Below are 26,542 nucleotides of genomic sequence, written 5' to 3'. Positions count from 1 at the left end.
TTGTCTAGTTCAGTCACAGTATTGGGTGCATTCAAAGCAATAAAACCACTTCTCCTAATGCAGGGCTTCTTTTGGTCCATTGAACAGTCAATCTGGTCTTGCTTATGCCCAATGCCCAGTTTAATACTGTATTTAGGTCTTAGTGCTCCTTACAAATTATTAAAAAAAAAATAATCTTGAAACAAACCCTGCAAAGTGAAAAAACAAAAGCTTTTATCCAGCTCCAAGGTTACAGGTGTATAGTACCATAAATGTTGGCTGTATTTCTGTATCTCATTAATAGTTTTGGAGTTAAAGCTGGTGCTAGCATTAAGACACGTAAATCCTGTTTGGATGTTCCAGATGGTTTTTAATTTGATTACATATTTTTTTCACTCTCTAAATACCTCCTTGAGAAACTATATGCTTGCTTTCAGCAACTTACTTCACTGACTTGAGGAATATAATCTTTGAGGATTCATATACTATTTTTTTAAGCTTATATAGTAAGCAGATAATAAGATACGGATATGAGGAGTACTTCTTTATAATGTAGATGACTGGATTTTCTTTTTTTTTTTGGCTAGATCTGTCACTATAGGAAGCTTTTTAGTTGTTCAAATATTTTAACCACCAGTTGAAGTAGGAAAGTAATCCCAGGATATGTTATCTTTTCAGAATCATATTTTCCTAATCTGAAGCTCATATATTTCAATTTACCTCTCTCACTCTTTGGTCTTTGTATTTTTTCTCCTGCTTTGTATAATGTTTTGGCAGTTAAATATGACCCTTCCCAAAAGCCCTTTTTCACAGACCTGTACTGGACTGAACAATTCCAGAGTCCACAGTTTGTCCAAGCAGATCATATTGGTTCAACCGCGAGCCGTCTTCAGCCACAACCACTGACCTTGCTGGTTCCCGTGTCCATTCATACACAACCTCTGCTCTGGTATAAGCATCTAATTTAAAAGAAATATATTGCATTTCAGCTTTGCATCTTCTATTGCCATATGGCTTTATCAGAACAATGTTTTGAGCAGTAGTTTGAATATTAAAATATTTTATTAGAATATTTCTGTAGAAAACCAGAACTAGCTTACAGGAACTTCTGTTCTATGGGAAATATAACTGATTTTATAGGTCTATCCATATGACGATTATCTAAATATCTGCTTTAGGGCTGGATTAAGGTTGTCCCTCAATGGCATGAAAATCATTCCTACCTATGTAAAATCTGAGTAACCAGAAGCAAGAGTGAGATGTACAATTTCATGGGCATGTGAGGACTCCAACTTTTTTTCCAACTTTTAACTGCTACCAAGAAAGATGACACCAGACTCCTACCTACAGGATGAGATTTTCCTTTTTTTGCGGACTGGCAAGCAGGAAAGGAAAAGGAGGAATCTGATTGATTTGACCTCGTTTCTGAGTTAGTAACTTTATCTTGGCAATATAAAAGATAAGAGTTAGTAATTGAAGAGGTGGTGTTGGATGAAGTGTGCTGGTAAATTAATTGCGTGGCATTTGATCCTGCATTATTGGAGAGCAAGAGTGCTTTTAGCCACAGACTTCATATTCCCCAAGCACTGTAACATAACCATAGCTTTTTTGAATCAATGGTAAATGCAAATCTACATGTTAATAATTCTGACCTTAAAAATAATGGCCGCAGTAAGTACAAGAATTTAAATAATACTGTTAATTTTCACGCGTTTTACTAGGTGGTCTGTTTAGATCCTCAGCTTCCATCAGATAGAGCAACACAGCCTCTTGCTCCTATCACTGCTGCTTTCCAGAGTGGCCTTACTTTTAAACTGACCATCAGAATTTTGTGATAAGAGTTGAGGAGAGCATCTGCCTTTCTGATTTTTTTTTGCTAATGTTTGGCTTTTTGTTGTTCCAGAATCTCTTTAGCATTTGTTACATTGAATTTACATTGGAATAACCTCTATCTTAAGCTGCTATTTTGGCAAATCACTTTAGCCTTGGAGCTGGGTCAGACATTTATCAGCCTCTACAGGAGAGGCAGAGTCTGTAGGAAACATGCAGCTTCTTCAATATGAGGCTTTTCTGAATCCAGCTCCAACAAGTAATGAGTAACAGTGGAGGACATGGAAAAACTCTTATCCAATTTAATTCGAAACAGAGTTGGGCAAACACTACCTTGGGGACCTACTAAATGTAAAATTGTAATCTGCACTTAAAGAATGGCTTTATGACAGTTAAATATCTGTCCATTAAGATGATTATAGTGAATTGCTTTAGTTGTTTGACAGAATGTCCCAAACATATTTAAATATGATTCCTATTAAAAAAAAAAAAGTGGCAATTAAATATAAAGAACTGTCCTTTTTCTATGTACAATGGCCAGTCCCATTTTTATATCTTGCTTGGGTCCAGCCATTTGTCCCATGGGAGATATTTCTATTTATATCAGTAACTAAATGTTAACACAAATATTCTATAATCTGATAATTATGGAATATAATCTGATGAGAAGGAGGGGAGAAGGTCCAGCTTTAAGGACCTGTTTGGGACAGTGAATTCTCCATGCAGTGTTTGCAGCAAAACCATGTTACACAAGGAGCTCCTCCTCATGAGGATCCCAGATCAGAAACTCACCTGAATTTAGCAGGGGAATGCAGCGTTTCCCTGAAAACTCATGGCTCTTCCTAGCATTTGGAGTGACTTGTTTTTCTAGGTCCTGTTTAGGACACCTGGCATGATAGCCAGTCAGTGTTCAGAACAAAAAAAATGATGAAAAACAGGCTGTAAAACATGACAGACCATGCCTGCATTCTGAGTTTAGAATGACAGTTGTTGCCTTTGACTTTAATGTAAGAAATGGTCTTTCAATCAGAACTATAACTGATTTTTTTTCCATTTAAGAAAATTATGCATATTATGGTAATTATTTTTGCAGGACAAAAAGGAAACTAATTTAGAGTCAAAAGCTATGCAGATACACTTGCATGTCTTTTTGCTATCTTGTTTGTACCTTGCAGTGTGGTTCTGAAGTTCTATTCAGATCCATATTATCTACCATTTTTCATTCATGTTTTCTGCATCTCTTATCTTATCTCATGGAGGCAAGATCCTTAGTAATCTGGAAGGCCGTGCATTTTGTGAACCAAGGGTACACTAATCTGGGGCACAGTGTGCCAGAAAGATCAATGTAGGAAAAAAATGGGAACTTGTTCAGACTGGGGAGTGTCTGGTGTTTAGGCTGTGGCTCAGTGATGCACAGATGTGGTGACAGGTGTCTTATCAAGTCTGTTAAAATTCAATCTTGTAGTTCACATTTGTTCAAAAATTGTTCATGGTTTAGCTTTGCATTAGCAGCTTTTATGCACCATTAGCCAACTTCCCACCTCCCAGATCCAGCATGCTGCCCTCATAAACACTTGTATGTGCATTTCAAAGGAAATTCAATCTTGCAACTACTCCTGATTTAACTGGGATATCAGGTGCACAGATTTCCTGTTATTAATCAAGAACCCACTGCAGCTATTTGCCCTGTTATTAGCTGGAGTAAGCTCCCCCCACCCCCTTCTGTTTCCCAGGAGATTTGGAAAGATTTATTGTAAGTGCTGTAAGAAAACTTAATATTCAAGAAGTAAACTATTCTTGTCAGTTTTACTGCAAGTTTGTATGAGTTTTTTGTTCTCTAAATCTTATCTAGGAGGCTAGTAGCTCTTTAAAGACAAAACACCGGTCATTTCTCATGGTAAATATAGAGCTATTCAGCCTAAAGTAAATTATCCGCCTTTCTGGTAACCTGTGAAGAATGAATTGGGTGTTCTGTTTGTTGACTTCTAAAATAAATCAAGCCACTAAGTACCTGTTATCAGTGAAACGACCCATTTCTACTAGAAAAAAATAGCCATTGAGGAAACAATTTGTACACTATTACATCTTCCACACATTTTTGTCTTCCTTGTTTGTGTTGAACCAACCAGAGCAAAATAGCTCTTCACTTTTTTTTTTTTTTTTTAACTTAAAGAGTTGAAGGGGAGCTTTATTTAATTTTTAAAAAATATTTTGTTTAGCTAAGTTTGAAAGTATCAGTGTCAGGTTGGTTACTATTAAAATTAAAGTTTGGGGGTAAATTCTCAACTTGCAGGAAGCTTTGGCAGTTAGCACACCGATTTCAATTACATTATGTTTTGTCCAGTATGTTCTCTACTCTAAGTTTATAAATGACACAAGTGTAGGTCTCTATTTGGAGATTTGTGAGATTTTTCACTTCCAGAAATTGTTGCATAATTGTAATATGAGTATTTTATAATCTTAAGTAAAATTTTGTTCTAAATGTCCCAAGACTATGGTAGAATTGTTTCCACCTAAACCAATTCAGTTATCCATGGTCTGTATTACTTTTCTCTAACGTCGATTTTGGGTCTTAACAAAATAAAGGAACTGTAAGATTAACAACATTTTGTATGTGACAAACTACTTTTCCAGATGTTTAGAGCATTGTCATTTTTCTCTTTTGTGAATATCCAGGCATAAACATTGGAGGATATTTAAGATGCATAGGAAAGATTCATTATGTTAAATGTAAGAACAAAAATACAACCCTGCAAAATAGTGAACAGTACACAATATTAAACCATGAGGTTTTCTTAGTTCCAAAAGACTTTTGTAAAGTGGCCTAAAAAGGGAGAAACCTCAATTTAAAATAAACTTACAGCTTCCAAATTTCAAGGGGCAAGCATGTGCATCCATAGGAAAGTCTTCTAAATGCATTGGACATTCTGCTCTCACAGTCAATCTATAATGGATTAATGAGCAAAAGGACACATTTATTCTAGTTTCATAGAAATAGCAAATGGACTTCTGTTAAGACACATAGAATAAGTATAGCACAATATCTGTTATGTGATTAATTAGCAGGTAGAACAGGACATGAATTGTCTGGCGGGGGGTGCTGACAGGCATGTGCAGACACAGCAGTGCCTCTGGCTCTGCCCCTCTGCGGTGTTTCACTGTACAGCAGAGACACGCTCAGGCTTCCAACTTGGTGTGAGGATTAAAATCTATTAGAAAATGAAATTGCTTCCTTGCTGCCATCATTAAATTGGCCCACTCTGGGTGCTCAGACATTTGCTGAAATAATTTTATTGCTATCAGCTTGGGTACAAATATGTTTCTCAGTAAAAGAGATTAAATAAACTAGAAACAGTCACATACCCCACATCAGCAAGCAAGGAACAATAATACTTGAATATTAGGCAGAAGATTGTGTTAAGGCACTTGCAAAGGTGAGCAAATAGAAACGGTTATAGTCAAAAAAAGAGACATGTGAACAATGTGCTGCCAAGATAGTGTTCTTGTGGATTAAATCCCCAACAGCCAAGCATTTAGGAAGACAAGAAAAAATTGACCTGGACTTGTGTAACTACCAGCCAAGCAGATTCTACCCTAGCCTAGGCAGTCTTGAACTATTTTGCAGAATAAATTGAACATATTTGACAGGCTCCTAAAAGCCTGGAGACTTTTGTTTTCTCCAACTACTGCTTTTAAAAACATCTTTAAAATTGTGAAAATCAACCTCAGTGTTCACCTACATACTAAGCTCTCCATCTTGAGTCAACAGAATCATTTTATACCTTGTTTGATTCCATGGGAGACATAAATGGGGGATATGTAGCTCTCTAGAGACAACATACCATTTTTATTCAATATTTAATTTGGAGTCTTTTAATCCAGAATGGTTCCCTGACTGTATATCATTGTTATTTCAAAAGGATTTATTTAACTCCTCTGCTGATAACTGGATAGCTAAAGTTCAGTTATCCATGAAGAAAAATAATATATTTTCAGTAAAAGTTGTGCCAGCACAAAAATATTTTCTCCTGACTTTCCAAATGGTTTAGCGAATTGTTTTTCTTGTTATGAATAAGAAATGTCTATTTCCAGGCTGTCATGCTCTGTATTCCCAAGCACAAGAAATATGAAGAATGGGCAATGAATCAATTCAGTGTGCATCTGCTAGTTCTTACAATCTTTCTATAGGATCCAAAGATTAAAGACTCTTGGACAAGATCTAGTAGTCTAGATTACATTAAACTTTCAGGCTCTATTATACTGTGCTAATGGTAACCTTGAAAGCAACTCTGAATTAAGGTATTCTTCCTACTGGAAGGTACCCTAAAGTACTATAGAAACCTTTTTAAAATTAAGACGCATCCAAGGAGTGTAAAGGTAGCACAGCACATAGAGAAAGAAGTAAAGACTGCAAATGCCTCAGTCCATCATTCCATGGCCTATTGTGAAAATAATTAGTTACTAGGAGTCAAATAATGCTCAAAAAGGCACCTATTTCCTGTTTGGAAAATACGATGCTTTAACCAGTTAAATTGTCAAACTAAATGAAGGATCTAATATTTCAGAGCTCACCTCATTGTGTATAGCAATGTCCCATCCTCTGTAATTCGTAATAGTTTATTTGGCATCGTCATGTTATGAGCCACTGACTTCTTTCCATTGTGGAAGAAGGTATCAGGTGTCCAAATTTTACTGGCCATTAAATTATTTAACCGGAGAACAGTCATAGGTCCTTTGAATTTTAATCTCTCATCTTTCCAGCTTTGTCGGAAAAATACATCTATGGTGTATTCCTATATCAATTCAGAAAAAATTGGAAACGCTTATGACACCATATGTTGCAATAGGAGAACTTGAAAAGTATATTCTTACCGTTCCCTAGAAGCAAGATGACTATTAATGAAATTAGTAATTATCAGAACATTTATTCTCTATATTACTTACAACGTACCTGAAGCTGGTTATTAAACAGTTACAATATCATCACTGCATTCAACAGAATAAATGCTAGGGAGAACAGTACACCAAAACTTAGACAAGGATTTGGGATATAATATAGTGGAAACAAAATAATTCACTCCTTTCTCACTTTTCTTTCACCTTCCATAAAACTGTAGAAGCTGTGGATGGGTAGCAAGTATGTGTAGCACAAGAAGAATATGTCTCTTGGAAAAAAACAATCCTGGTGAGGCAGGGTCTTACTAGAGCCTTTTGTTCTAAGTGTCTCATCAGCGTAAACATGCAGTCAACCTGCAAAAAGGTCACAGTTCACTAGAATTATGTGGTCTGATTTATGAGATGTGGAATGGCTCACTGGACTACAGAGAGCACAAACCAAGGACAGCTTTGGACCAAGAACTATGGTTTGGTTATGCAGGGACTGGGCCAATGGGGAAGAGATGCAGTGGCTGATTCAGTATACATGGGGAGAATCAAAATAACCAACACTCACTATGAAATTAATGAATTCTTTTTAACAAAGCAACAGGAACTTGCTTCAGAATTTTGCTGGGCTGGGGCCTTAGGTGGAACTGTGTGCGAAATCTTGTCCCAGGTGTACAGCAGAGTAAGAGAGGAGCAGGTTTAAAATGCAGGAGATGACATTATAATATTGAATTTCCTCCATGTTTTACTAGCTTCAAAGAAAAGTTCCTTCTACACACATGGGAAAGGTAAAAGACGTGCCCAGAGGTGACATCATTTCAGTGTGTTTGCAAGCCATTCCCTTTTTATCTCTTTCAACTGCAAAGGAGGTGAGTGGGAGGTGGTACAGGTTGAGAGAAGACAGTCTGGTGCTTCACTTTCTATGAACCCAAGGTTCTTATTCTGGAAGAGAACAAAGAGCCTGAGGGATTTGATAAGGGACCTGACAGCATAAGATAAAACTCAATTAAAAAGTAGCTGACAGGTCATGCCTGGCACAGACTGAATCTTTCGCTATCCCAGGCCATTGCACCATACGGGGTGAATTAATTTTGGCTGAAATTTCTCAGCTCCTTAGCTGTCACCACCCACTTTAACATTTTACAATAATTCTCCTCAAATGAATCCTGACAGGCAACTGATCTTTAAGATCAAGTCATCAGATACTCTGATTAGGGCTTTCTTCTGGAAAGGGACAGGAGGATGCCATACAGAACAAGAAAACAGAACAATTTTCTCTGAACTATGTACCATAGCAGTGGTCTATGTGCAAACATACGAGCAAGATGAAATTCAGAATAAATTCTCCACAGTGGAGAATTTTCATTCCTTAGTGTGCAGGTAAAGAAATAAAATTCCTATCTGCACTTTGGCAATAAGTTGTATGGTATTCAATATTTATAACACTTTGACTTAAATGTTCTCTAATTTACTCATCTGATAGCTCTCCCTGGAGACTGTTTACTCACAGGGTAGACCACACTGTGGTCTGTATCACGTGAGTGCTGTATATAAAGGTAGTAAGACAGAAATTTATTCCTGAAGAGCTTAGAGTACAGAAGCAGTGGGAATGAAGGTTTACTAGAAAAAGAAACCACCTCTCTTTATGAAAAAAGTAAATTTTAAAAATGTTTCTGATTCCAGATAATATACACCAAAAATTTCACCAAAATGAGTCATGTGCAAACAGCCAGTTATCTGTTGATTAGTTTAATCCACCATCTGAGAGAGCATGTCTGAAAACCTCCAAAGTTCTTCCAAAAAAAAGATTTTTTTTTAATTTTAAAAAGTGCTTTTCTCCTGTTTAACTTTATTCACAAGTTTAAGAAGCAGCCAAGACATTCTCTTTATAGAATAACAGGTTATGTCTATGCTGCTCCTAAAAGAGTGTATTGAGAGTGGGTAGAAACACCATGTACTCCCTGATATATCAGCCTACTATCTATGTAACTGCCTCATCGGATTCCTGCAAACAGATGGTGTAGGTATGCTGATGTCTCACTGTGGTTGTGGTTTCATAACACATGGCGTCAGCTGGAATAGCTCCTTGCCAGTTCCCAGCCATCAGTCCTGGGCTCAGACAGCAGCGTGTCGTTCCCTCGTGTGTCAGTACAGCTGCTCCTGAGGCCTCCCTGTGACCAAACCCCACAATCCAGTCTACACTTACTGTAAATCTGCTCACTGGAGCAAATCTGGGGTAGCCCTCAAATGATGGTGTCTACAACAAACCTGTAGTATGCATGGAGGACTTTGCACTTAATGTACATGGAAATTTAATATAAACTTTATATTCTGGTAAGCTCTTAATTTGATCTTTCTCTTTCTTTCTCTGATTTCACACTTATTTCCTTAAACAGAAGAGTTAGTATAAGTAGGCTGCACGCACATTACTTTTTTAGGGGAAGTAAGTAGGAGCTTTATACTAAATAGTTTTCTGTAATTCCTTAGTTTTCAAAACATATGAACACCTACCTGCCTGTGTGTTTCTTAGTCACACACATTATTACAACACTGATGAATTCTTTCTCCTGTTTAGCTAAATGAAAATCAAGCACCAACAGGATACGAGTTTTTAATTGTTTTTGAGGAGTTTTTTGTAGGTAGTGATCGTTTATGCTATAGTAATTCAGCTATACTGAACTAAAGCTGAAGTCAATGATTTTTTCTCAAATATACCTATTCCTAATTCTGAACATCAATTTTTTTGGCTTACGTATTTTATTCTTCCTTAAAACCCAAATCCCATACAAATATCAGTTTGTCCTAGGAATGTCAAATTAGCTTTACCTTCTACTTTATAATTAGACGACCTGAAACTACAAAGTATAAGTAAATGCTGAAGTCCAAACATTATATACTCCCAGGTAATTCAGCAGGCCTATCAGTTACTGTTATATTCTAAACTTATGTCTACATGTAGGAAAGCATCCATGGCCCTTTGTTTATTATTGGAGTCTTCTGGTAAATCTGGACCAACAGAGCAAACAACAGCTTAGCCAGCTGACTTACAGAACAACTCAAGTACATTCACTGTTTCCAGTGTTCATCCTAACACAGGATCCATCAGATACTGGTACTGGTAGCTGCAGACCAGGCTTTCCCTGTCAATAGCACCCTACTTGTGAAAACCTCATTTATATGCAAAATTTAAAGTACCTTATCCATATTTTTACACAATTTTTAATATCTCTTAAGACCAGGGCTCACAACATCTTCATTCAGATTTCTGAACTTCTCCACCCCCTGCAGATATCTAGCAATTTGATTTTAATATTCATTCCATAAAGAAGTGACACTAATTCTCTCATTAATCTTCTTCTCTTTCAGCAGCGAAGATCTAGGAAAGTCACTTCCCATTGATCAGTAGCTTTTAAATATAAAAATACAGGTTAGACTGTAGGGATGTCACACTGTAGGCACAAGTGTTAATTGCGTTTTAAGATGATGATCCTTCTCGGCAAATTGGATCAGTGATGTGCTAGCAAGGACCTGAGCAATCATTCTCAGAAGAATACGGATCCAAACCCTAATGCATTTCATGATATATTATGTAGCAAATGTAAGGTCTGTTAACACACATTATTAAAGTCACTGAGGCTGCTAATTTCAGGGCACTTAAATGCAGTCACAACTACCAGGAGTGGCTGCACATAAAAGCTGACAGCATTTTGGAATCAAGGGTTTAAAAAAAAGCCCAGCCTTAAAAGGAGTAAATAAGTTATTGCATAGATCTTTCATCTTCCAAATTAAAAAGACAAGAGAAAATGAATGCTGTAGAAATATAGGCCATCACTTACCATATCATGGTCTGAAACAGGCCCAAAACTGGTGACGAAGATGTCAGTCTTCACTTCAGTTACACGCTCTGATGAAGCAGGAAATTAGGACAGTGAGTGTCTATCAACAGTCTTCATTAGTTCTATCCACTACCAATTCTCACAATAAATAGCAAAATTATTGGCTTTGATTAGCCATTCTAAAATTGGTCTGCAATACAGTCCTGATAATTTATTGCTTCTAGATGTAATTTCACAGTCAATATTGTCAGCAACAATTTTTTTATTGCAGTCCTTCCAAAGAACTTTGAGACATGACTTGTGATGCCACAGTAGGGCAGCTGTAGTTCCACTGTTGTGTAAATCTTTTCACTCCTTGACTAATAAATCTTCCCGTCTGACAATATAAACAGTGATGAATATTTTACACAGTACTCAAAAGCCTCATTGTGTACTCAGTGTTTCTGGGCAAGCTGAACAAAGGTCTCTAATAATTATGGGATTATGAATTATGTATTTTGTATTGAGAAACAGGAACAGAGAAGAAACAGAGAGAGAGAGAATACACTATGGTGTACAAAAACATAAAGATATTTCACTGGCATGCTTTAGAAATGGCTGCATTTCCCTTAACTGCAATAAACAAAAAAGAGTTAAAACTTCTCCAAACAAATACCAGCTAAACTTCTTTCCTAGAATTTTTGCTTATGTGTCAATGTTATTGTTTGTAATTGGTTTAGATTTCTTTTTAAATTGATACGGGCACTAGCGTTTCACTTAAACTTCCAAATTTGTTTTATAAGCGTCAACGATAGATTAGTATAAACAATAATTCAGAAATCTACAACATGTACATAACACAGATTATATGTATATGCTGCTCCATAAAGCTGGCCTTCTCTGTGATTTCGAGGATGTATATTTGCTCCACGGCACAATGCCCTTGGCCACTTCAGAAGAATCTACTGATTTTAGCGGTCACACATGCTGAGTCTGAGACACCTAAAATGGTGCTGATCTCCAGAAAGAGCCAAACATCTGGCTTCTGCAGATCTACTGTTAAAAGTCTCTTTGAGAACCACACAAGCTTAACCCCCCACCTCTCCTCCTCCCCCGCTACACACACACACTCAGTACCAGTCACTTCTGAACGTACTGGTGTTTTCTAGGCCACACATCACAAAGTTTTCACCCAGGATGGCATATATCAGAATAACTCTGTTGATTTAAATATAGCTGCAGGGAGTAACACCACCTGGAGGCATGAATCCAGACAGTGTTGAGTGGAGCTAACCCCATCAGCTTTCAGAATTTACAGTGACGTAAGTCTGAATACCTTTACTATAGTGCTATACAAGCCAGCGTGGGGTTCTTCAGAATTTACAGTGACGTAAGTCTGAATGCCTTTACTATAGTGCTATACACTATAGTGGGGTTTTGGTAAAAATTTCAAATGTGGAAGGAGTGATACATTTCTCAAATAACTTTCAAAAAAGTAATAAATTCAGAAATCTGCAATATTAAAAGTAATACTAAGGAAAAGAGGCTAGCAAAATTGTACATGTATAGTAAGCAAAAGTAATGCAGAAATTTTTGTAAGACTATGTAGCTAACTGCATAGTTATTTAAATTTAGTAAAATAATTAGGTTAAAATAATAATTTAATGGCAACCCTCTGATTTCAAAATACTTTGGACTGCTTAAATATGATTTGTTCCATCTGACAAGAAAGTTTTGGCAGAAGAGAAGTAAAATAAGGAATCAAGGTTAAGCAGCCAGTAACAATATACATTTCTGTATCTGGTGCAAAAGTTCTAATGAGTATCAGTGTTCTACAATGCACATATGGGTTTTTCACTTTCATTCAAAAAAGTCTACAACTTCTAAATATATGTAAATGTAAGTAGCTTAATATAAATATTTAATATAGAGACAGGAAAGTATCTCCTTTTTATGAGACAGCAATAATCAAGAGGTAATATTAGATCTGTCATTCCAGTAATGCACTGAATGGCATTTGTATTCTGTTAGCAAGTTAATGCAAAAATTAGGTGGTAGCAAAAGTAATCTCCAGGACTCATTTAAAAAGTTAAAGGATGAAATTTCCAGTGTATTATTCATAATCACCGAAAGTATAATACTATGATGTGGCTGAATTGCCTAATATTTTTGTTCTCCGTGTCTGTGACTGAGGTATGTTCAAACTACAGTGACTATTGACAAAAGCACGGGATAGGTGAAATTTTCTCCTTGGCTGTCCACTGAAATTAATGTGACCTTATCATCGTTTACAAGCTTTTCTACTGACTTAAAGAAATGTAAGTACTGTCTTGACATCTAATTGGCTCTGGACTTAAAGAAGTTCACAGTGAGAATTTAACCTTCTATTACTGGAAGAAGCATATGGTTGTCCAGAAATTGCTTGGCTTGGAAAAAAAAGTCTTCTCTCCTTCAGCCCATCATTTTCACTAAAGTTCAAGAGGCTGTGGTCTTGTATGAAAGAGCTGTCAGAAAAAGGAGGAGATTTCACAAGATCCAGTAAAACACTGCTGAATTGATTCTTTAAGTTCCAGCTACTGGATCACTTTTTCTTAAGACTGAGAAACTAATGCCATCATGAAACTTATTAGTCTTTTACATCTTGAAAAATGAAACTCCAATGACTTTTGAAGATCTTTCATCCCAACTCCCCATCTCTCCTTTCCACTGAGGCACTTCCACTGGTGTCATTAGGAGACCAAAAGTGCCAGAACCTCTTCAGGCACAATGCATTCATCCCTTAGCAGTGTAAACTCAGAGTCTCAGGGCTGGGTGAGCCTCTATTTAATATAATACAGCTAACTGATTTACCTTGCACAAACACTGACTATGCTCTTTGAATCAGTGGCATACCATGTAGTGGTGTCCTGAATTCTAGTTCTGGGAGACATGGTCATAGTAGAGAGGTTGAGGCTTAAGGAAACCACTTTGAGGATGCAAAATGGAAACAAAAGGCTTGGGCAGAAAGATGAAAGTTTTCCAAGGGAGTGAAAAAATTAGTGAAAATAATTAGAGAAAATAGTGATGGCATTCATTTCCACATAACATTGAAGGCAATTTAAGTGGCATATAAGTCATAAGTAATAATAGAAAATTCAGCTTGTGAACTCCCAAGAGATTCTGTTATTTCATGCCAATTACACTTTTGCAGAGCATCTAATCCCAGGTCTCTTCAAATTCAGATAAAACCACTGTACACACCACCAAAAGATTTCTTTTTTTCTTTGATATGTACCTCATTCTCAAGAGCAATGAAAAATTGTGTATGAACATGCAGGAAAAGATTAGCTTCTCCAAAGCCATATGGAAGTTTTGAAATTTTTGTTTACTGTTTTACTAATTAGATGATTCAACTCTGCTTTGTTAAGAGCTTCAGAAGTTGTGAGTCACTCCTGCACAGGACATACAGTTTACTCATACAGTTGGGATATATATTTAGAATCAAGGTTAACCATGTTCAGTTTGCAGCTTGATTACCATGGGAAGGCTTAAACTGTCCTTCAAGTGCTCAGAGTGCATTTTTCAGGAACCTCAAATCCTGAGCTATATTCAAAACCTTCACAATATGCCGAAGAACTGGAGAAAATTGAAGTCATTGAACAACACAAGCTCAGGTCAGGAGCTGATTGGACTGCTGAGGATAAATCCATCAGTTGTAAAGACATGTTAACTATGTCTCTTGGCTCTAACATCTATCTTATGAAACAGGGCTAAGTAATAGAGGGGTATCTGTAGAACATGTAGTAATTGCAGTAAAAAAAAAAAAAAACAAGGAAATTATTAATGACTTACTAGTTTTACTATAAGGCAACCATGGGGTCCAAGTAGTTACTGATCAGCAAAATAGCAACTGGATACTACACCTAGACACTCTGGAACACAGCCTCGGGGAAGTGATCCACGTAGAGCTATGAAAGCACCAGTCAATGTGAACTTCTGTAATTTTACTGTTTACAACTACTGTGTTTTGCTAATGATACTAGACTAACATAAACTCTCAAAATTAATAACAATACATATTTTGATTTAAACTCCCAGGGAGCTCATTATTGCTAGAATTGTGATTGGATTACAAACTGAGAACAAAATACGAAACAGATTTATTTAAACAGCAGGAAATAAGCCTATTTATCATAGGAAACTATATGTTAACTATCTGCCTTTCTGACCTGCTGGGAATTGAACACAAGGCTTATTTCAATTGCATAGTTTGGTGGTTTAAATTAATTCCATCTTTTCTGGTAATGCACTTGTTCCTCCTGCATGTCTTGTGTAAGTGTGTGCCGTGATATTAAAATAGAGAAGACTTTCCTATGGTTTTGAATGAAAGGCATTTAGATGCCTGTATAGTGTATGCTATTATTACTAGAAAACCTAATGGATACTAATCACCCTTGCTGCATCCTGTGAGTATTTTAATTGAAGAACCACAACAAATACACTCATAAGAATTTTGTGCTGCTGCTTTAGTAAAAGCAGAGACCAAAAGGGAGAACAACGAGCCATCTTGCGATTACTCAGCTATAGCCTGTGCTGTTAAGAAGGGTTTACCAAGAGCTGTGCAGCATCGTGGCAGCTCTCCCCATGCCAATTAACAGCCCAAAGTTGCTCAGATCCTCCCTACCTCCCTACTGTTGTATTAAACCAATTTCCCTAGGGTCTTCTATGGCTTTGTACAGTTGCCTTTACATCAATGTGGTACCTACAGAGTGGAAAACAGACCAAAACCAGCCCTTTCAGTTTTTACAGAGTCCTTCTTCACTTACTGCTATTCTGTATAGGACTCTCTTCATTTAGAGTAGAAACATTCGGACTTGACTAAATTTTTATTACACATGCAGACCAAAACCATATTGTCCCTAAACTTTAACTTAGCTCAGATACAAGTTTAAATCTAACAACTTCCATTGGGACCTCAATCACCAAGAGATAAGTTTATCATCTATTTATAGATAATGTTCTCAATAAAACTTAATTTTAAAACCTAATTTACATTATACTGTCAGGTTTATTTTCCTGAGCACTCTGTGGAAGCAATGAATTGCCTGAGATGGACCAATGTTCCACTTAAGGACAGTCACACTCAATTTTGATAAACATCACACAGCAGAGAACAAAAAATAGCTTTTACCGATAGCATAAACCAAGTACAATTCTGTTCAATACTGCAGTAATACTGATAATCTACTTGGGACAATCTAACGGCCATTGGACCCAACTATAAAAGCAAATTTCATTTAGGAAGATTCTGATCTGACTAATCAAACTCATTCTTGTTCTTCTTAGTTCTGTATTGAACAACCTTTCTACTACAAAATCCCTCTCAAAGGGATAAACCACACTTAAAATTTTTCCAAGTTAAAAGGTCACAGACCACATGGTGTCCTTTCATTTTAGAGATGGGATGTGTGCACTGCAAAGTTGATAGTCTTAAAAATCTGTAGCTGCACCTGACTTCATGTTAATGCATCTCAGCACCAGCTACAACCAACCTTCCCGGGACAAGCCCACTCTCTCTACACTGTGGCACTCCAGATCTGCTTTGGTGGCATCCCAGGGCTCATCTCTATTCCCCACATGAAGACAACCCCGAACAAAAGGCAATGGCATATCCATTTATCTAAGGAAGTTTTTTTTTTTCCCATAATTTTTCATTGCTTTTAGATTCTTTTAAAGTCCCACTCCAGATACAGTGGTTTACACTGAGGAGGATTTTCCTACATATTTGCCTCCTTCCCACCAGTGTCTGATCCTTTATTTTGTTCAGGGTTGTGTATTTGAAAAGAGAACAGCATCTTTATTATTTAGCCTATTTTTTATCACCTGTAATTCTAAGATCCAGATAGTTCCCACAGAAAATTATGCTATTAACTAAATGACTTCACTGTTTATTTTTACCCTTAATGTCCAACATAATTTCCTCTTTTTTCAGCTTCAATATGTTATTCTCTGCAATCCCTCCTCTTTGCTTTTTGTAAATTATTATCCTCTCATAGAGTTAATAGGTGTCCTCTAGTATGATTCAGAACATTTTTACATTCATTTTGAAAGCTTTCTCTTCCAGGCATAAATAACTGTAAATGTAGTTATTTGTCCATGTTTATGGATGTGTACAACAGATGCTATTTCCTAGCAATGTCTCACTAAGTGACTGTGCCCACATATGAAGGAGGCAAATATCTAAATAACATAATTTATATCAATTATTGATAAGAGGTGCAAATGTGCCAATGCATAACTAGTGCTGTGTGTTTCTTTTAAAGAAAAATAAGATTAACTTTAGCCACAATGCCATTTTTACCAAGCATATTCAATCACTAACATTTTTCCCAGGGGGGTCACCTACTCAATTTTTTTTATATTCTTGTTAATGAGAAATAATTCCTTCTTTGTTTAACAGCAAAATGCTCAGAGCCACTTGCTTAATTTCAGATATGTCCTTACTGGGTTAGCTGGTGCATAATAACTTTAATTCCCATATTCTTTATGGAGCCTATGCGTTTATTATTTTTACTTTTGAAGTGATACCTCAAAAGAAGATCTAAAAAAAGGAAAAGGAAAACTTAATATTAATCTAGCACTGATTCCATGCATTCTGAAAGAGTGATTCAGAATTCAGCACCTCTAAATTTTTCATTATCTTAACGCTCCACCTTTTAACCTGGCTTTCCAATAAATATATAATATAGCTCCAACAGTGTATCTTTGTAATGAGATCTCTCCAGGAGCTTGTTCCTGGTTTCATGGTGCCTCATCTGCCTCACCAGGATATTTCTACCAAACAGTGCAACTGCTCACCACACTAATAGGAAGTTTGCAAATTTGGGATGGAGAAATATCATGATGTTTATTTCAAAAAGGAGGAAATTATTCCTATAAGTGGGAAGATCAAGATCCAGCTCGTTTCACAATTCATTGCAATTTTTCAGTAAACATATCCTTTTGTCACTGAATTCTTCACACATACACATAAACACAGGAAGGAGAAACAAACTGACTGAAGAAACTCTATCATCTACCTTTTCTTCCAAAAGTGAGAGAGAGAAATTGGTTCTCTTTTCTATTTCTGTTCATGCACAGAATTCTCTTTTCTGTAGGTGTACATATTTGAAAAACCATTCTATAGAAGGAGAGGTTGTGCAGGGATAAGCAGAGAGTTTTCCGCAATATGCCCCTTTCTGTAAAAGAAAGTAGCTGTACCGCGCAATGTTTTACTTCATCTATTTTTTCTCAGAAGGCATAGAAAGAACAGGTCAATTTTGGATAGTTGGAAGTGTGCTATATTGTAACCAGTGGTATACAGATTTACATTGTGCCTAACGGCATAAAATTTATCAACATAACCCATGAATGAGGGTCTCTGGTCTCTTAAATTTTCTGATAGCTATATCACAGCTAGTATGGAATGAATGAGTTTTAGATCTAATTCTACATATCTAAAAATGCTGTTACATTGGTAGCTTTCTTAACTTTCTCTTTAGAGTAGCTAAAAGTCATGTTCTGCTTGAAATATTTGATAAGAACCCATCACTGATGTTGGGAAGAAAAATTAAACCACTGCTCTTCCATATGAATTTTAAAATTTCCAGCAACAGATCATGCTGTAATGGAAGGCTACTGAACTTCCAACTCCAAGAACTGTGCTATATTTGATATATTGATTTAGATTTCTCATTGGGTATTTTTATGTATGGAATCTACAGAATACATTTCCCCATTATACAAGGTGTCTAAATCAAGTCTCTCAAAATTGAGTCATCTTCAGGTTCTTAGCTCATAGGTACCTCAGCAAGAAGATTTTGTAGATGTGAAATTCAAAATTCCTGAGCAAGCCCTTTTTTATAAATTGGTACCAGAACTGAAAACATTGGCCCAGATGTTTGTCCCTAGCTTTCAAAATCTATAAATTATGTCTTTTGAATAAAGCGTTATTCAACAGTCAAAAAGGTAAAGCTACTTCTTACTGCATTTAAACAATATTTTACTGCCCACAGTTTCATTACATGTGGGATTCTTTAAAAAGGCCTGGCACTCTTAGTTCTACTGTTCAAAGCTGACAAATATAACAGATAAATTAAATTGACTCTGCTGAACTGACACCATGAAACTATAATGTACTGAGCAACAGGGAAATTGTGATATTCTAGGTTCTTGGCTACAGGCAGGAACATGTAACACAATTTAAAAAAGGAGGGATGGAAAAATTATTTAAACTTCTCTAACCCTTGGTTAGAGGAACCTCTCCAGTCCTGCCTTCCCACCACCCCATATTGCCCATGCTCCACTCATTTTTGCTTTTAACTGATAATGATGCAAATGGCTATTAAAGTTTGTGAAGATACTGATTTCCTCTTATAGAAGCAGTTACACTAAACAATCTTTCTGTCAGGAGTAAATTTTAACCGGACTGGATGATCCTTTCATGAGGAATGCAGACCTGCTCTCCCAGGCCCTTGAAGTCTGGCTTCAGAAACACATATATATATATAAACACATACATAAGACTATAATATACTGATGTGCTTAATTCTCTAAATTGTAATCCAGAGAATGAGTGAAAATCCTTTCCCTGCATCTCCTATTTGCTCTTCTAGTAACTGTTAAACAAATCACAATAGCTACAATACTCATATAAGAAATCATATGCTCAGATTTTTCTTCTAGACATGTCCCAGATTCTACAAGGTTACAGCGTTTCATTTATTTATTGCCTTCTCTGATGTGTTTATTTACTGTGATATAGTAGCTGATTGAACTGTACAGTTGAATTAATCAAAGATTAAGGAGTATTTATTTCTACACTAGTCCAAGGGTTTACAAGTAGGCAGGCAAAACTACTGGTAGATAAAAGTAAAAAGTTATTCTTCTTTTGTTCTTTGTTATTATCTGAAATTGCACACAAAAACTTACAGACCAAGCCTTTTTTAAACATGTTAATTAATACTTTATAAACAGAATTTTATCTTTAGCCATCCCCTGAAGTCAGTGAAGTCAAACCATTGAAGAAGCTGGCTCTTAATTCAAGAACTGGTGCAAGGTGATAGCCTCAAACCACAGAATACGCTTACTCTTAATTGCCTTCCATTTCACCTGGAGGAGATGGTGTAGGAATTCTTCATGCAATACCCTATTCTTCTTATAGTGCAGTTCTTCTGAGAGCTATTACATGAAAACAGGTTGAACTATACTTTGTGGGGTAGGTTGCTTTGTTTTATTTTACCTGAACAGTCCAAAAGGAAAAAAAAAACAACAAAAAACCAACAAACATCTGAAAGCAGTAAACCCAGCCTTTCCATGCACTGGATGAACAGATTTGTGCTTGTGTGTTTAGAACTTTCACATTAGTGAGCAACGAGCTTTTAAGATCCAATTTTGGGGTCATGTCACAGTGGAACAAATCAAAGAGTAAACATAGGGATGCTTATATAGACTAGGCTTTGTAACAACATTTTTATAAAGTTGTAATTGTTATGCGTTTATATACCTTTTTCTGGATTCAGCACCAAGAGCAGAAGAAGAAAGACATTTTTACCAAGCTGTGAAGACAAAACATTACAGAAACAAATCTGGACATACCTAAGTAGAAAAAAATGTTATGAACTTCTCTGAGACTTTTATGACTAAAGTTGATTGATGCTTTCACTTTTAAAACCAAATCCTCTTATGAAGATAGTCATAGATAGATGTGCAAATTAGGCCTGATTCATAAACTTGCCATTTGTCAGGTCACAGGTCATATTTTATTATCTTTTATTTTTCATACATTTAAAGTTTTAATAAGTAATCAGATGTCTTCTTGAACTGTGAACCATTTTCTTCTTCTTTTGGGTACAAATGTGGGAGAACCAAGTATGTGAAAGACAGAGAAGGCATGGCATTTTTGAAAAAAAGGTTATTTCACATCAGCATGATTTTATGTGCATATATAAACATAATTAAAACAAGCATAGCATGGAAAAATAACATTCTTTTAACTGATTTTTATCTAACATGTAACCTTGAAAATTATTACAACACACCTCCCAGTCCTGGTCTCAAACGGTTGTCATAACCATCCAGCAGACGATCCAATATTCTGGTAAATACTGTGGTGTTGTCTTTAAGTTCATCTTGTGATGAGGCTTGTCCATAGCTGAAAAACAGAACAGTTAAGACTGAAAAACAGTAATCCACCAATAACCTTACAAAACAATAATTCCAAAATCTGTTTAATCCTCCTTCTACTGGTTTATGGTCAGAAAATCTCCTCTGTAAAATAAGATTGCAGTGCTTTATAGGGTTCTTTTACTTAAACATTTTCTTCTTAAATTGTACATTTTTTTGTAAAATTGTAGAAAACCAGTGGCTCCCAATAAACAGTGAGCAAACAGAACGTCAGTTCCTTAATGTTTATCTCATTATTCATTAATGGTTATAATATTCTAGTACGTGTTCCTCAGTAAAAGGTTCATTTGTCAGCAAAATATAATGTGTTTAATTCATAATAGTTTTAAAGGGTTTGCATACAAAGAAAGACACAATAATTTAGAAAACTGACACTTAAGTACTGAAAATAAATGCTAAAATAAAGAGTAAACAAAAAATACATAGATGTTTTTTTTATGAATACAGAAGTAAATCAAGTGAGCGTGCATTTTCATAGATCAATATATAATTTTTGCTTTATTTTATTTCCCATTTTCCTTTAGCAATTAGATTTGGGGGAATACCTCAAACATTTCCTTACAGTTGTGTAAAGAAACCATCTGTTGATATGGAATCTCTCATGTCTATAAAGCGTTGTTTACAGATACCAAATGTATAACTAATTCAGCCAAAGGTCCTCAGATTTTGCTTGAACAAGGATAACATTAAGCTCTTTGAACTCAGTGACCAAAATCTTCCTTCCATCAATACAAATCAGAATGAAATCCTTGGGCTTAGTGGTTTCTGTCTGCTGTAGATGACATCAGAATCAACCTTTTTCTCAAATCTGAAACCTTTAGCAAATACCCTGTGACAGATGATTCCCTTAATCATAGATTACAGTTGTCTTAGAGCCAAACTCAGAGTCATTTTTTTCATTCATTACTGGGAAGACTTCCATTACAAACATGTGTAGTCACCATTACTAAAAGCAAAAACACTGCTTTCCAAAATAGCATTTTGTCGCACACATTGCTACTGAACGGGATACCCAGTGCAGTGCCAAAGACTTCTGTTAGGATCAGGTCTAGTCCCAAAAGTGGTTCTTCCATTGGGCAGCTTGTTATCCCTGCGGCTACAGTGATATGCGGGTCTCTGTGCTCTGCCAGTTGTTCCTGCTTTAACCAGCAAAGGCCGTCTTATGACGAATATACGGTTACATGAAACGATCTGGTTCTATTAAAATACCTATGAAATTATTTTCTGTAAACGGCATCAGTCAAACATCCATTGCGTATCCCACATATGTGTTCCACTTGTATCAAATACCGAGAGAAGGAGGAAAGATACCCCCAGCATAGGTGCTCTGGAAATACTTCCAAGTTATTTTGCAGCACAGGGTTGAATAAGTAGCACTACAAATTGAAATGAGTTTCAGAACTGGCACTCCTAGAAATTTTAGTAACTTCTGTTTTATTTCAATAGGACGTGACTTTGTAGAGAACAATTTTCAGGGGGTTTTTAATGCATATAAATCCCGGTTTCTAATGAAGAAAACAAAATCTCTGACAGTTTAAAAAAAAACCTATGAATTTCCTCTAGCCATATCATATAATTTAACTTAATAAACAGGTTGATTTGTATTTGTTTTTCATACCTACAGTTGCATTTAAGTCACACACATAAAAATTTTTGTCTTTCATGTGTCCAATATGTTACCAAATAACAAGTTCTCCTGCTGTCTCCAGTGAACATTATCTTTCAAAGGATCATTCCTCATACACCTCATGTAGAATTGCTACACAGGACTTTTCACTGGATTAAATTTTGTATTAACACTCATTGTCAGTAAACAAGCTGCTGTACATACACATCTCAAGGGTAGCAGAAGGTCATCAGCATTGAGGTGGCAGAAGGAGATAAAAACACTTCAGAAATGTTAGTGGTAAATAAATGAGCATGTTTGCAGAAGGGGTGTCAGAAAGATGGACTAGTGGCAGCGCAGTCAGAAAGGATGCAGTACAACACACCGCTTCCATTCTGGGTGTCGCATTTGTCAGAACCCTCACCTGTTCTTCCCACCATTTTATCAGAGGTAAAAAGCACTGTTAGGGCTGGTTTTAACTGACATACGCTCACAACAGGAAGAATGTGAGCATTTCCGCACGTATAAAGTACACTGTAACTCCAGAGGGATCGTGATTTTTCATTCAAAACACACATGTCATAATAGTCCTAATGCTGGTTTTTATGACAAGAAGAACGATGTGGAAAGACTGTGTCTTCCTGTATCACAGACACTGTATCTAATTCATCAATTGTTTCTTATCATACAGGATTAGCAGCACTCCAGGAGAAAAGGTAAGGGACGTTACTGTGACAAAATGGCTTTAGAAACAGATATATTTCATGTAAGGTGTGTACATTTTGAGGAAAAAGTGACTGTATGCGATTGTGTTTTCATATTAAACTACAGTATAATAAAAACTGTGCACTAACTCCATCTACAGGTCATTATGATAGTGACATACCCTATAATTTTTAAACACGAGTCCAATGTCTTTTAATTCCCACTTTAAGAATGCACATGCATACATTATAGATGTAATAAATATAAGGACACATATATGTACAGATATTTATATAATAAACATGTTTTCACTAAATGCTCTAGCTAGGCCAGATGAACTATTTCATGAATACTTAAATCTCACCTTTCTTAATATATTAGCAAAATAAAGGTATCTCTGCTAAAATGCCATGTTTATTCAATACACCAATTATAACGTGAATCACCCTCTTTAATGTTTTTTAGTTAGAGGAAACACTTGTGCAGCTGAACCTTTGCCCCTTTGCCCACTCCACTCTATTTAAAATCTTCAAGATAGCCAGAAGTTATCTAGAGCTGCAAATGCACAGGAGACACTGTGGACATCAAGGCATAAATACATCTTCTAGGGATCACTGCTGAAAATATGAAATTTCTACTGCTTTTTGGTCATTAGGTAGCATTACTGACAGGACATTAATATTTTTCAAAATACAGAAATATATCTGTGAGTCTTCTTAAACACCTTTGCTGAATTTTGAATTGCAGAGAATACTTCAAGTGTACTCCCAACTGCTTCATTGTCTTCAGTTAACCTAGCAGTTGTTAGATGAGGTGTCGTATGATTACAAATTGTTCTTAATACTAATGCTATGTTTAGATTTCAACGTATATTCCATAATCATTCAGTGCAGGATAGCCTTTCAAACATAAGCTATTATGAGGTTTGAGCTTACAAATACTTCTTCACCCAAGCAGTCTCCCTTCCCCAGGAAGGTCTACTTCGGATTTGCAAAAACAGCTGCAGATCAAGTGTCTGTGATACACTTAGGACACAATCCTGACCCACCAAGAACTGAAAGTTTTGCCTCTGCTTGCAGAGATGATAAAGTTACTAAAGAGCACTTAAATGAGATCTAAAAATACTTAATTACACTTCTTTTTCCCTCCAAAGAAACTTGTCTTTCAGAGCAGTCACTATATAAGAGTAGGAAGGATTGCACAGGTGTTTAAGAGGTAGTTTAGTCTCAATTTGTTTCAGAAAGCTTTTGCTTTTTTTCTTCACATTATTGAAAAAAAAGTTATGCAGACAAATTGTAGTTTTCTTTCAGTCTTCCCTTAGATTTATCTGGGATTTGAACAGGGATTAACTTTCCTCAATACACTTAGTAGTAGTGCAGCCCATGCAGTATTTGTCTTCTGCTACCATGTTAGAGGTTCCTAAAATACGTTGGTGCATTAAAAAGTGTCTCCCCACCTTCTTTCAGTCAGTGCATTCAGAAGGAGGCTCCAGGCCCAGAGGCAGTCACAAAGCACCAGGAGTCTCTTCATGGTGGGCTCTGAAACTAGAAGGAAAATAATCGTCAACATCCCCTAGGCTAAAACAGGTACTGTGGAAAAAAAAAAAAAAAAAAAAAAAAAAAGTCTGATTTTGGAAACTTTTGCAGAATAATTTGATGTCAGGCAATGACCTCACAATACTCTAGCTCATGTCATTCAGAATAAGGAAGCACGGCCTTGGCTGTTTTCTTTCTACTTTTACACACAGAGGCTTAGGGTGGGGGTTTTTTTTAACGATAAGGGTGTATTCTTGTTTGCATTGTTCTTGAACTTTAACAAAAACAATTATGATTTAAAGCTGCTGTCCCCAAGCTCTGTGACAATTTTTACTCAGTTTCTTCCCCTGTCGACAATGCGACAAGGTGCCTCCATAACATTTCCAGATAACCAAGTGTTATTTTTTTTTGTTTGACTTGAACCAGCCTGAGTCCTTCCAAACCTCTTGGAAGGTGTCTGTGGGTGGTAGTGTGACTGAGGAGAGCAGCGCTCCCCTTACAGCCGCTGCTTTGCTTTGATGTGATGGAAGCAACTTTCTTCTACAGCTTTTACTATTTTCCTCTTCCCTGAAATATTTGCATCAGAGAAGGAGTAAAATGATCAGATTCTGACTCTGTGATCTGCTGCTACAGATGCACACCAATATATTTGTTGGGCTAAAGGGCACAATTCACGATCAAACTATGTGCTGGCAACCTACACACGATCTCCTAAATCTCAACCGGTCTCTGCTGCTAGGAAATGCTTTTGCACTAGCAGCCTTCTCCTCCTTTTCAAATGCCTCCTGTCCTCTCTCCAGACTTCACTGAGTTACTCTCAGTTTACCTTTGAGTAAAAAGCAACATAACTCAGAAGGTTTCTTTCACTTTCTAATAAACCATAAAATACAAAGTTAGCTGGTATTTGTGCAATCAGTGTTCCAGATTCAACTGATTGCCCAGGAGATGCTGCAGGTCCCTTTACATATCTACATACCGTGTGCTGGAATCCAGTCGATTTTTAGTATTCATTACATTAAATAAGGGCAACAAAATATGAAGCCTGTATTTTCCCCCCAATAATGAATTGGAGGTTTTTTATAAATGCCTGAAAAAATGAAGCACTGTACATGGACATGTTGTTGCATCTTTAAATAAAGCTACCCCAATTCACTGCACACTCTCAGGGACAATTTAAATCAATAAAATATCATTACAAAGCCGTATGTAAGCAATGAGCTATAATTAATGCATTTATAGGCAAATGATCTGCAGATAAGCACTGAGTGATGCTGAGCTAATCTAACTGGATAGGAGCTGGATGTGGCAGGAAAGCATGGATAAAGATCTTCAGGGTCGAGACTGCATCTTAACTTGCCCTATGATGAGACCCCTTACAAAGGGAAAGGCAATATCTGTGGCTTCAAAAACCGCCTTCTCCTGGTCCTGCCAACTTCTTTGGAAAAGGCTCCTCCGGATGAAGAACAGAAAGTGAATTATTCTGAACTATCTTGATCTGTTGAGCTCCACGGCCGCACCCCCTCCCAACACAACCCCCCGCTTCAATAAACACATACAGGCACTATAAATCCTGGAGAAGGAAAGTCTTCTTGCAGCTGGAAAAAGCAAATGCTAAAAAAGACTTTCAAGGAGCGTTAAACACCAGCAGCCTCCAGACCCCGGCCTCCCCTAGCCCGCACCGCTTGTGAAACTGGCTCTGGTTTTCCCATTCAAAATGGGAGAAAGAGCCACGCTTCTGGGAGAATGTCAGCAGCTCCCACCGGGGAAAGAAAATGGACAGCGCCCCCCCCGGGGAAAAAAAAAAAAAAAAAAAAGGGGGGGGGAAGGGGAAGAAGAAGTGGGCATTTTGATGCATTTTTGACCCCCGGTGAGAGATTTGCCCGTCTCCGAGGCGTAAATAGAGACTTGTTTTCCTCCTGGCATTTCAACTTTGTATTTCCCCCTCACCCTCAGAAAGCCACCCCTCCCACCGCCTCCCTCGGAAA

General features: G+C 36.7%; 1 protein-coding gene across 1 annotated transcript in view; it reads right to left on the bottom strand.

The window, feature by feature from the left end:
• GABRA1 (gamma-aminobutyric acid (GABA) A receptor, alpha 1) overlaps positions 1-24,591 on the bottom strand; it is a 36,419-nt gene extending 11,828 nt beyond the window's left edge. The window contains exons 1-6 of the mRNA XM_010075911.1: positions 24,479-24,591; positions 20,567-20,679; positions 10,530-10,597; positions 6,382-6,602; positions 4,671-4,753; positions 795-938 (exon numbers count right to left, since the gene is read on the bottom strand). Of these exons, the coding sequence (XP_010074213.1) occupies positions 795-938; positions 4,671-4,753; positions 6,382-6,602; positions 10,530-10,597; positions 20,567-20,679; positions 24,479-24,591 (742 nt within the window). The remainder of the gene's footprint in view (positions 1-794; positions 939-4,670; positions 4,754-6,381; positions 6,603-10,529; positions 10,598-20,566; positions 20,680-24,478) is intronic.
• Between the last annotated feature and the right edge of the window lie 1,951 nt (positions 24,592-26,542).

The sequence above is a fragment of the Pterocles gutturalis genome, unplaced genomic scaffold (assembly GCF_000699245.1).
Source record: "Pterocles gutturalis isolate BGI_N339 unplaced genomic scaffold, ASM69924v1 scaffold4083, whole genome shotgun sequence".
NCBI lineage: Eukaryota > Metazoa > Chordata > Aves > Pterocliformes > Pteroclidae > Pterocles > Pterocles gutturalis.
The sequence above is the reverse complement of the archived record's forward strand: the minus strand, read 5'-3'. Positions and strand labels throughout refer to the sequence as shown.